The sequence below is a fragment of the Bufo bufo genome, chromosome 8, assembly GCF_905171765.1.
Source record: "Bufo bufo chromosome 8, aBufBuf1.1, whole genome shotgun sequence".
Taxonomy (NCBI): Eukaryota; Metazoa; Chordata; class Amphibia; order Anura; family Bufonidae; genus Bufo; species Bufo bufo.
The window spans coordinates 136,183,582-136,195,917 of record NC_053396.1 but is presented as its reverse complement, the minus strand read 5'-3'; the positions used below and the strand labels follow the sequence as shown (position 1 = coordinate 136,195,917).

The 12,336-nt window shown below is 44.6% G+C and overlaps 1 protein-coding gene across 1 annotated transcript in view; it reads right to left on the bottom strand.

Moving 5' to 3' along the window:
* TBC1D8B (TBC1 domain family member 8B) overlaps positions 1-12,336 on the bottom strand; it is a 68,029-nt gene that overhangs the window by 34,234 nt on the left and 21,459 nt on the right. The window contains exons 6-7 of the mRNA XM_040442357.1: positions 6,117-6,324; positions 1,416-1,577 (exon numbers count right to left, since the gene is read on the bottom strand). Coding sequence (XP_040298291.1) covers positions 1,416-1,577; positions 6,117-6,324 — 370 coding nt within the window. The remainder of the gene's footprint in view (positions 1-1,415; positions 1,578-6,116; positions 6,325-12,336) is intronic.

The following is a 12,336-nucleotide window of genomic DNA, read 5'->3' as shown; positions in this document are numbered from 1 at the left end:
TACGGTTACAACGATACCATACTTGTATAATTTTTGTTTAAATACTGAAAAAACAATTAAAACCTTTAAGGAAAAAATATATATTTTTATAACCATATTCTGACCCCTATAACTTTTTATGTGTACTGGTCTGTGTGAGGGCTCTTTTTGGCGGGACGATCTGTTCTTTTCAGTGATACCAATTTGAAGTGTGTGCGACTTTTTATAAAAAAATTATTGGGTAGTTAAGTGACAAAAAATGGCAAATTGGCTGTTTTAATTTTTTTTCCCATTACGCCATTTGCCATTAAAGGGGTTGTCCGGGTTCAGAGCTGAACCCGGACATCCCTCCATTTTCACCCCGGCAGCCCCCCTGACATGAGCATCGGAGCAGTTCATGCTCCGATGCTCTCCTTTGCCCTGCGCTAAATTGCGCAGGGCAAAGGCATTTTTAGGAGTTGCGGTGACGTACCGGGGCTCTCCATGGGGCTGACAGGAACCCCGGTGACGTCACCGGCACTGATGGGCGGGATTTAGCTCTGCCCTAGCCAGTAAAACGGCTAAGGAAGAGCTAAATCCCGCCCCTCAGAGCCGGTGACATCACCGAACACACTGCCGGGCGGAAGTTACCGCCGCGCAGTGTGTTATTGAAAACAAAAAAGCCAGTGCCCTGCGCGATTTAGCGCAGGGCACGGGAGCGCATCGGAGCATGAGATGCTCCGATGCTAGCCTCAGGGGGCTCTCTGGGTGAAAAAAAAGGGTATGTCCAGGTTCAGCTCTGAACCCGGACAACCCCTTTAATATTGTTATATTTTGATTGTATGCGCATTTTTACACACGGTAATGCCCATGATGTTGATTTTTTTTATTGGTTAAGTATTTTTATTTTAAGGAAAGGGGGGTGATTTGAACTTTTATATTTGAAAAAACTTTTTATTACTTTTTTTTAAGTCACCTTGGGTGACAATAATTGGCAATCATTAGATTGTCCATTGTGTTCATTGATGGCTAAATTGCAATCATTGAACACTTCATTTGGAATATAACAATACAATGCTGCCACCTAGTGGCCTGTATTGGTATATTCCTGAAATAGACACCGAAGCCTGCTTGAGGCTTTGGTCTATTTCAGGCATGTAACAGGTTCCCTGATCTCAGTCAGGAAACGCTGTTACCGGAGCGGAAGCGAGCAACTTCCGCTTACGGACTGCTCTGATGCCATGGTCACATTTGACCACGGCATCTGAAGGGTAAAATGTATGCAGCCTTATGGCTGATCGCATACATGTGCCGCGGGTCTCTGCTATTTAAAATAGCAGAAACCCGGCGGCTATGGCGCCGCCATGTTTAGGGACCGGACTTCCACCGTACATATACGGCGGAGGTCCTTAAGGGGTTAAATGGATTCTAAGTGAAAGGAGTTAGCAACAACTCACCACAGTGTACGGGATATGCTGGGGACTAGTCACGGCACATTTGGACCTCAGTCTGGCCACCAGAGAGTCAAAGTCTCTAACATCAGTGAAACGGAAAATGTTCTTCCCCTTGGTACTGATTGTAACAGCCCTTGTGGACATAGACTTCTCTATTCCTATAATCTGCGGACAGAAGGTAAAAAGCTTTTACTGGAGATAGACATCCTTTAGATATATGTTTCTCTGGTAGCTATTAATAGTCTGAGCACACTGTACAGATATTTTCCGGTCTTTTTCATGGAGTTAGTTGGCTATTCAGATAGAGATGGAATGAGGTTTTAAGTTTGAATTCATATAGTCGTAAAGTACCAATATTCTAAGGATATAGCCATCTTTAACTTCACAAACGTTTAATACACAGATGCAGCAAACTTTAAATTGACACTTAAAGAGGACCTTTCATGGGTCCAGACATTATGAAATAAGTAGGGGGTTGTGTAGGGCATAGTGCAGGCATGTAAGATCACTTACTAGCTTATCTGTCCGGCGCTCCATTCACCCGCTGTGCCCCCCTTTTACTTTTCCCGCCTGGTATGCTAATGAATAGGGAGGAAAAAGGCTCCCCTTCTCCCTAGCTGTGATTGGACCGCGCTACAGCCAGGGAGAAGAAGACGCCCATTGAGAAACAGGACAGTCTCCTCCTCCCTGTGCTATTCATTATCATACCAGCCGGGAAAAGTAAAAGGGGGGCACAGCGGGGGAACGGAGCGCCGGACAGATAAGCTAGTAACTGATCTTACATGCCTGCACTATGCCCTACACAACCCCCTACTTATTTCAAAATGTCTGGACCAATGAAAGGTCCTCTTTAAGGCTAGTTTCACACTAGCGCTAAACTGTTCCGGTACAGGAAAAGCCTGCCTGAGTTCATGTAATTTGGCATAGCGGACTCTGAACCACCAGGACCATTGACTATAATAGGACACGCGGAGATCTGGCTTGTTTTCAGCATTAGTGCCAAGATTCGCCCAGACAAATATCACTGCAAGCAGCGGTTTTTATCCAGCCCAATCCCAGCACTAATGCTGGATCCATGGCAGGTCCCATTATAGTCAATGGACTTTGGTGGGAAAGGTAGTATCTGGCTATGCTGCATACAATGAACTCCGGCAGGCTGTTCCTCTAACGCAGTGCTTCTCAATTATTTTCTGTCATGCCCCCCTTAGGAAGAAGAAAACATTTCGCGCCCCCCCGCGCGACTGTAAATAGTATAATTTGTCTATGATCAATTGTTATAAGTACACCTCTGCATAACACTGTATCCTTATTAACGTATAAGAGAATAAAAAAAGAAAGAAATGTGGATCGGACACACACTTATGGGCGGATCTGTGGATGACGGATACTTATGGGGGGGGATCTGTGGATGACGGATACTTATGGGGGGGGATCTGTGGATGACGGACACTTATGGGGGATCTGTGGATGACGGACACTTATGGGGGGATCTGTGGATGACGGACACTTATGGGGGGGATCTGTGGATGACGGACACTTATGGGGGGGGGATCTGTGGATGACGGACACTTATGGGGGGGATCTGTGACTGGCACTGTTACAGGGGGGATCTGTGGCTGGCACTGTTACAGGGGGATCTGTGGCTGGCACTGTTACAGGGGGATCTGTGGCTGGCACTGTTATATATGTGCCATCCACAGACCCCCCACCCCATAACAGTGCCCCCCCCAGCCCATAACAGTGCCACCCACAGACCCCCACCCCTTAACTGTGCCATCCACAGATTCCGAGTGCCCGCCGCCGCCATTTAAAGTTATTAAACATGCCCCCCTCACTCCTAATAGTACCGTATATCGGAATTTCTTCTGTATAATGCCGGCAGGCAGGCCGGGCGGCCGGCGCGTCCCTCAGTGACGTCACTTGTCTGCGCCGCCTGCTTCATTCATAAAGCAGGCGGCGCAGGCACGTGACATCACTGAGGGACGGGACGCGCCGGCCGCCCGGCCTGCCTGCCGGCATTATACAGAAGAAATTCGCACACCCCAAAGGCCGGCCATGAACGAGCCCCCCTTCACGGAGCCTGGCGCCCCCCCTGGGGGGCGCGCCCCACTATTTGAGAAGCACTGCTCTAACGGAAGAGTTCAGCTCTAGTGTGAAACTAGTCTAAGGCTACTTTCACATCTGTGTTTTCCTTTTCCAGTATTGCAAGTCAATAGTGCCAGATCCGGACACAATAAAAAACGGATCCATTACCCATTGACTTACAATGGTTATAATGCCGGATCCGCCATTGCCATTTTAAAGATAATACAACCGGATCAGTTCAGACCGGATGCACCCGGTTGTATTATCAATAATGGAAGCGTTTTTGACGATTCCTGCCGGATCAGGCAAAAACGCATATGTGAAAGTAGCCCAATACAACAAAAGCCATTAAAAGTAAGTTCAGTTTACTACAATTGTTACTTGTCAAGTTACAGATTGTTAGATCTGTCTGCAGAACTAACAATCTACCAACTGCCTCAGTCTAATAATTGCTTCCCTGCTTTCTAGACTACTAGACAAACAGATTTAAAGAAGATCTGTCACCTCTCCATGTCTGTTTCAGTAACTGCTTGCATTTCTCTATTATTACTGCTAAAAATGTATTTAGGATTTGCCAGAAGTCTCTTTCACACGGGCGTTGCGGGAAAATGTGCGGGTGCGTTGCGGGAACACCCACGATTTTTCAGAGCGAGTGCAAAACATTGTAATGCGTTTTGCACTCGCGTGAGAAAAATCACACATGTTTGGTACCCAAACCCGAACTTCTTCACAGAAGTTCGGGCTTGGGTTAGGTGTTGTGTAGATGTTATTATTTTCCCTTATAACATGGTTATAAGGGAAAATAATAGCATTCTGAATACAGACTGCATAGTAGGTGATCAATTGAGGGTTAAAAAAATAAATAAAAAAATTAACTCACCTTCTCCTCTTGTTCGCGTAGTTCCCGGTCTCTTCTTTACTTCTTTAATGATGAGCTGTGGGCTAAAGGACCTTTGGTGACGTCAAATCACATGCTCCAATCACATGGTCCATCACCGTGATGCGACCCACTTGCTTGCGGATGCTTGCGATTTTCACGCAACCCCATTCACTTCTATGGGGCCTGCATTGCGTGAAAAACGCAGAATATAGAGCATCCGCGTGGAATACTCGCCCGTGTGAAAGGGGCCTTAAAGGTGCAAATGTTTGTTACCAGTTGGGGGCATGTCCCTGCAAAGTATGACACTATCCAATAAGTGCTGCCAGTGCAGACTGTGCAGGGACACACCACCAACTGTAACTCCCATCTGGACCTTTTGTTACAGACTGTTGGCAATTTATTTATAAACTTCTAGTAGGAATAACAAGGAGATTACACAACATACGGCTATATTTTAGAAAATGTTCTAGAATTGTCATAAAATGGGGAATGCAAGTAGTTGATAAAACAGACATGTTGGGAGAAGTTACAGGCCCTCTTACAAAGGACCAGTCAGCTCTCCTGACATGCCTGTCTTAGTAAATACTTGTACACTCCATAAAATATCAATTCTATATAATTTTTTATAACTCTGCATTGCACTATTCCTTTATTATGTCATCTACAAATGGATGAATACATTGACAACTGGGCGTTACCATTCCCCTTTGTAAGGGGGTGTGTCCCTACACAGTCAGGCATTATCAGCACTGATCGGATAGTGTCAGATTGTGTAGAGACCCCCCCCCCAAATTAGTAATACCCAGTTGTCAAGTTATTTATAAAATGTTATTAGGAATAACAGAGGAACAGCACAACACAGACCAGATGACTCAGAATTGTCATACGTATTTACTAAGACAGACATGACAGGAGAGCTGATGGGTCGCATTTGGACTTCTGCTCCAGAGCTTAGCAGTACATTTTTGTAGTCCAAAAATATGGTAACTCAAGTACAAGGTTCAGACTTAAAGGGAGTCTGTCATCAGCATTTCACTTTTTTAACCCTTCCCACAGCTCCCTAGCATGCTTACATTTAATAAAAACGTTACCTCTGGCATCAATCCTGGACTTATAGAACCATCAAAAACGATCTTTATAACTTATGCAAATGAGGGCTCGCAAGTGCCCAGGGGCGGCGTTACACTCGTAGGTGCCCTGCTTGCTCAGCCTTTCATTGCGTCCCCCCGCCCATTCCTACCCTCCGCCCGCCCATCCTTTCCCTCTGACCGCCTTTCTACTAACTTGTTATTCCGCCGAGATCCCGCGCCTGCGCAGTCAGTCCGTCGGCCAGCGCATGAGCACTGCGATGCCCATTTCTTGTACGGCATCACAGTAACTATTGCGCATGGACTGACTGCGCAGGATCTCGAGTTAGGCGGTCAGAGGGAAAGGATGGGCGGGCGGAGGGTAGGAAGGGGCGGGGGGACGCAATGAAAAGGCTGAGCAAGCAGAGCACCTAAGAGTGTAACGCCGCCCCTGGGCACTTGCGAGTCCTCATTTGCATATCTTATAAAGATCGTTTTTGATGGTTCTATAAGTCCAGGATTGATGCCAGAGGTAACGTTTTTATTAAATGTAAGCATGCTAGGGAGCTGTGGGAAGGGTTAAAAAAGTGAAATGCTGATAAAAGACTCCCTTTAAATTAAATCAGCAAACTAAATGTTTTGTTTTTTCTTAATTTCAATAATCCGCGTTACCTCTCTTAATGGAATAATTGTGCTGTATAAGCTGCCATCATGGCTTGCAAAGCAAATGTAGTTCTCAGAAATACACATCTTGCCCAGAGCGTTGACATGGCTGAAGGGTATCCACAGAAAACACTCATGCACCTCCTTCAAGATTTCTTCCTTGGGCAGCCTAAAGTAATTGGTGAAATGTTCGCTGTGAGCCCGACTCTCCAAACCCCTAAAAAGATCAAGTAAAATACTGTAAGTAATCTGCATAACTATTGTTATAAACTAGAAAGGGATAGTCCTGTTACATAATATCCAGAGAGGCTAAAAAAACTACATTAAAAAAACAAGCACTTCGACAACATTTTCTATTCTCTTGCCCGTCAGAAAGGTACACGATGTCAATAGTATTGAAGATAATATTCTTACCCGTGACTGTGAAAAGATTTCCTCATCTATAACTTACATAATGTAGTCAGTGAATAAAAAGTTTTGAAGGAGTGCTTCTTTAAAGAGTTACTGTACTTTCACACAAGTTGATTTAATTTAACAGAGAATGGTGTGAATAGCAAATTTCTAAATCACTTCATTCCAAAAAATCTGCCTGCAACTAGGGATCGACCAATTATCGGAAGTACCGATATTTAGGGATGTCCCGATACCGATACCAGTATCGGGACCGATACCGGGCATTTGCACGAGTACATGTACTCGTGCAAATGTCCCCGATACCACTGCCGATACCTGTGCGCCGCTTCTATGTGTCCGTCCGCGGCCCCTGCACCTCGCACAGCTAACAGCTTCAGAGGCAGCAGCAGGTACTGTGTAATAGGAGCCGACAGTGGAAGCTAGCTCCGCCCCGCCCTCCAACCAATCAGAGACTCACAGCACAGGGAGCGTAGTGCAGGGACTCAGAGAATCGTCTGAGAGTTTATTAGTTAAAAGAATCCAATGAGTCACAGACCGTGTCACCGAGTCCCTGCCAGACTTCCTGCTCTGCGGCTCCCTGTAAGTCCGTCCGGGGGAAGGGGGGGCATTATTAGTATAGCATGTAGTGGAGCTGGGTGTGTACAGGGTGCATGTAGCAGAGCAGGAAGTCTGGCAGGGACTCGGTGACCGTCTCTGACTCATTAGATTCTTTTAACTAATAAACTCTCAGACGATTCTCTGAGTCCCTGCAATAACTATACATTGTAATTACATCAGTCTGCTCCACTGCATTCACTGCAGCAGAGCTGTGTTTGCCAGGAGCGAGTCCCTCTAAAGGTGATAGTGTCTGTCTTCTATGGCCTGGTCCTTCCCTTCCTGCCTGCAAGCTGCACATTGATCTCTAAAAGCAGGTATTAGGGCAAGAAGAAATATACATTACTGTATGATGGCCACAAGACTATTATACTGAGGAGGGGGGCTTCAAAAATTGTTTTCCTGACTCCTTACAGTAGCGTCTCCTTGTGGCTGCCCCCCATACAGTATAACATCTCCTTGTGGCTGCCCCATACCGTATAATGTCTCCTTGTGGCCGCCCCATACAGTGTAACGTCTCCTTGTGGCCGCCCCATACAGTGTAACGTCTCCTTGTGGCCGTCCCATACAGTGTAACGTCTCCTTGTGGCCGTCCCATACAGTGTAACGTCTCCTTGTGGCCGTCCCATACAGTGTAACGTCTCCTTGTGGCCGTCCCATACAGTGTAACGTCTCCTTGTGGCCGTCCCATACAGTGTAACGTCTCCTTGTGGCCGTCCCATACAGTGTAACGTCTCCTTGTGGCCGCCCCATACAGTGTAACGTCTCCTTGTGGCCGCCCCATACAGTGTAACGTCTCCTTGTGGCCCCCATACAGTATAATAGTGGCTGCCCCCATACAGTATAACGTCTCCTTGTGGCTGCCCCCATACAGTGTAACGTCTCCTTGTGGCTGCCCCCATACAGTGTAACGTCTCCTTGTGGCCGCCCCCACACAGTATAACGTCTCCTTGTGGCTGCCCCCCATACAGTATAACCTCTCCTTGTGGCTGCCCCATACAGTATAACATCTCCTTGTGGCCCCCATACAGTGTAATGTCTCCTTGTGGCTGCCCCATACAGTATAACATCTCCTTGTGGCTGCCCCATACAGTATAACGTCTCCTTATAGCTGCCCCTATACAGTATAACGTCTCCTTGGGGCTGCCCCATACAGTATAACGTCTCCTTGTGGCTGCCCCCATACAGTATAACGTCTCCTTGTGGCTGCCCCCATACAGTATAACGTCTCCTTGTGGCTGCCCCCATACAGTATAACGTCTCCTTGTGGCTGCCCCATACAGTATAACGTCTCTTTGTGGCCCCCATACAGTATAATGTCTCCTTGGAATGTTATAGTTCTGTTTTTGGGCCTTTTGGTTGGTCAGTGGTCAGAAAATACATGTGTGTGTATTTTATTGTTAAAATTAGTATCGGTAATTGGTATCGGTGAGTACTTAAAAAAAAGTATCGGTACTCGTACTCAGTCTTAAAAAAATGGTATCGGGACATCCCTACCGATATTATCGGCCGATATTCAGGATTTTGTACATTATCGGTATCTAACCTTGCCGATATACTGATAATGCGTATAAAGTGAATACTAGTGAGCAGTTCCATTATGGAAGCGCGCACTAGTATGCATCGGGTGCCGGGAGCGAGAGATGAAGAGGAGCCGCGGCGCAGGAGAGGTGAGGAGTTTTTTACTTTATTCTTCTGGGGTCTGAGAGGGGTTAATAAAGGTCTGACAGGGGTTAATAAAAGGTCTGATCTGAGGTCTGATAGGGGTTAATAAAGTCAGTGAGGAGGGGGCATGGTGTGGAAATTGGCAGTTGGCACTAGTATATTATAAATGTAAATTATAAATTGACTACCAACTAAGGGTTTTATTAATTTATAATTTACAATTATAATATACTAGTGCTAAATGCCAATTTCCACCACCTCAGTGACTACCAACTAATATAATATATATTATGAGATATAAAATATCGGTATAAATTATCGGCTATCGGCCGGAAAGTTCACAGATTATTGGTATCGGCTCTAAAAAAAAAATCTATATCGGTCGATCCCTACCTGCAACTACCTGAAAAAAAAAAAAAAAAAAAAAAGTCATAGCCACTAGGGGTCTCACTTCCACCTAATTTGGAGTCAACTGCCTGTTGTCAAGCAAGATCCATTCCTAGTATCAGAGATACAGAAGACAGCAGAAAAATTGGGGGCCTGTCAGAAATAGCCAAGATCCTGAGCATGATAAAAGAACTGCACTCTACTGCCTCAAAAGATCACAGGCTTTCTGTAAGTGTGATCTCGATCCCTGCCTCTGTTCTGTGAGCGCCGGAGCTGAACATAGTGGAAAGTGAGGGAAAGGACGTCACAGCAGTACAGTGCTGGCAGATTCCCCCTGCTTGTGAGAGAAAATGCAGCTACAGAGGGGAATAATTAGGCTGAAAAAGTAATTGGGGAAGCCCCAAAAAGACCTGTTCCTTCACAGTTATGATTGTACAAAGAAGCACAGCCATTATGCAAACTATTTTTGCAAAACTCAGATACGCTTTAAATCTATATGTAAGGGGACGCTCATACGTGCGCAATTATTTTCTGTTCTTCTGCTCCGTTATAAGAGCATAAAAACGGAAATAACAGAAGAGCGGATTCTCCGTTCGGGAGAACATTTCTTTAGGGGAGATAAAATGTTCTGCATGCAAATCCTATTTTTTACAAACTCTGTGATGGAGCCTCCAATACAGATGTGAACATAGCCTAAGCTTTACATGACCAGCGAGTACAACAACCAACGCGTTCACAGCGTTTATATTTCCAGCACGGGATGTCTACTGGGCAACACAATGGATCCACACACTGCAGAATAAATTTAGAAAGTGCTTTACCAAGGTATATAATACTAGAATATGAACTATGTTTATGAGATTATTACAGTGAAGTGCAGTAATTATAATTATTAATTAAATAATAACAGAATATATACTCACTCATTTCATCCCCAACAATTTCCAGTGCTCCCTGCTGTACTTTATTTGTTTGGTTGCGGCAATAACATACCCGTATATTCCGCATAACCACTGCAGCCAATCACTGGCCTCAGCTGTTTTATGCTGTATCAGTGGCAAGGGTACAATGGGCTTCAGCTAAGAATCAGAGCAGCAGGGTGGAATGGAATGGGTGAGTAAACATTCTTTGGACGCGTTACCACAACTGCTGCCTTTGGGGACTTATTTTTTTTAAAACAACCTCTTTAAAAGGGACATAGATACTTTTTGGAGACATTATCGTCTTATTATTGTTGATTTTCATGCACTTTGGACTATAAAACTGTTTTGTAATATTTTTGTTTTCAAATTGCACCATTTGTCTTGTGTAGCTTCTACGTTTTACACTCCATAGCAGCTGTAAAAAGCCATTCTGTGATAAACCCATCACTATGGATGTCTGACAGATTGTCTGCAACCCCTCTCTCGTCTCCTGAATAATCTGATTTATGCCCACATCAAAGTTCAACTTTGGTTTGGGCATAAATCATTTTAGAAGATCGTTCTGAAGAGATCAGAGTGAGTGTGGAGACCGAGCCAGAGACCCATCCTGCAGCCAAGATCCCCAACGATTAGTCGCTATCATAGGAGAAAACGGCCATTGAGCCATCTCCCCGGGAAGATATAATAGGAAACACATGAATGCAAGTATGTGTGTATGAGCAAATTAATGAACAGGTCCAACTATCGCAAATTATGTAAACGTAGAAAGGTGCAGAAATGTTGTAACATTATTATTATTTTTTTTAAAAATGCTACAACGGTCAATGAAAGAACCTAATTAGATGACTAACAAGATGCTCCGGGCTCTGTTCTCGCCATCTGACCTACAAGATCATTATCAGAGTTTTGAATAAAAGGTTTACAATGTGACCCAAATGTTTCACATGCTGTAAAGCAGATGGCATACAACAAAGGCAGTGCAGTTGTCAGACAGGGAGGTTTCAGGTGTCATACTGTAGGAGCCTGCAGTAGAAGGAAATATCTACAGAACATTACTGCCGCTCAAGTAAAACAAAGAACCCCATCCCTTCCAGCTGTTAACCAGTTACTGTTTCTGTGAGCTGCTACAGGTCACTGACTATGGCAGATGTATTGTTTGGAGCAGCAGTACACAAACTTTATAGCACACTGTACAGCTGTGGAGTGACTTTTTACATAAGAACTGATCTCCTTGCTCCATGATATTACATACTGTATATGCCCATTATGAAAAATGAGCCATTATTGTCAGGAACAAATTGAAATCTTATTTCCCCAAAGAAACCTTAAAGCAGCTCTGTCACCAGGATCAACCCTATTAAACCAGACATACCGGTTGGTAGGGCTCATCATGCTGATTAAAACTTTACCTTTTTTGTCTGTACAATATACAAGAAGTTGGAGCACCAGGAGGCGGGGCAGAATCCTTTGAGCACTGCTTTGTAACACCCCCTGTGCTCTGCACACTCCCCCCTCCCCTTGAGTGACAGGGCTAGACATGCTGAGGGCAGAGCTGTATCCTAGCATCTACATATCATATACTCTATGTACTATAGCTTCAGTACACAGAGATATGTTCAGGAAGCCAATATGCATATAACTGCTTTATTCAAAAGCACAATATATGATTATAAGGACACCAGCTTATAAGCATAGAAAAGAGATCCTAGGATTGAATCCTGGTAGAGACTTCACACCCGCGTTTTGGATAGATCTGTCATGGATCAGCAAAAACGCTTCCGTTCTGATAATACAACCGTCTGCATCAGTGATCAACGGATCCGGTTGTATTATCTTTAAAATATTCAAGACGGATCCGTCATGAACACCACTGAAAGTCAACGGGGGAACGGATCCGTTTTCTATGGTGTCAGAAAAAACAGATCCGTCCCCATTGACTTACATTGTGTGTCAGGACGGATCCGTCTTGCTCCGTTATTCTGTCTGCAATGGGAACGCAGCCACACAGAACGGAATGCATTTTGGAGCATTCAGTTTTGTTCAGTTCAGTCCTCATTGACAATTAATGGGGACAAAACGGAAGAGTTTACCCCCGCTATTAAGATCCTATGAAGACAAAAAAAAAAGGGAAAGAAAAAATAATAATATCTGAAGAAGAATACCTGGAAGTCTTTCCCAGGATTCAAACCTGGGATCTGAACATGCGAAACCATGAGCTTATCACTATGTTATAGCATTACCACATA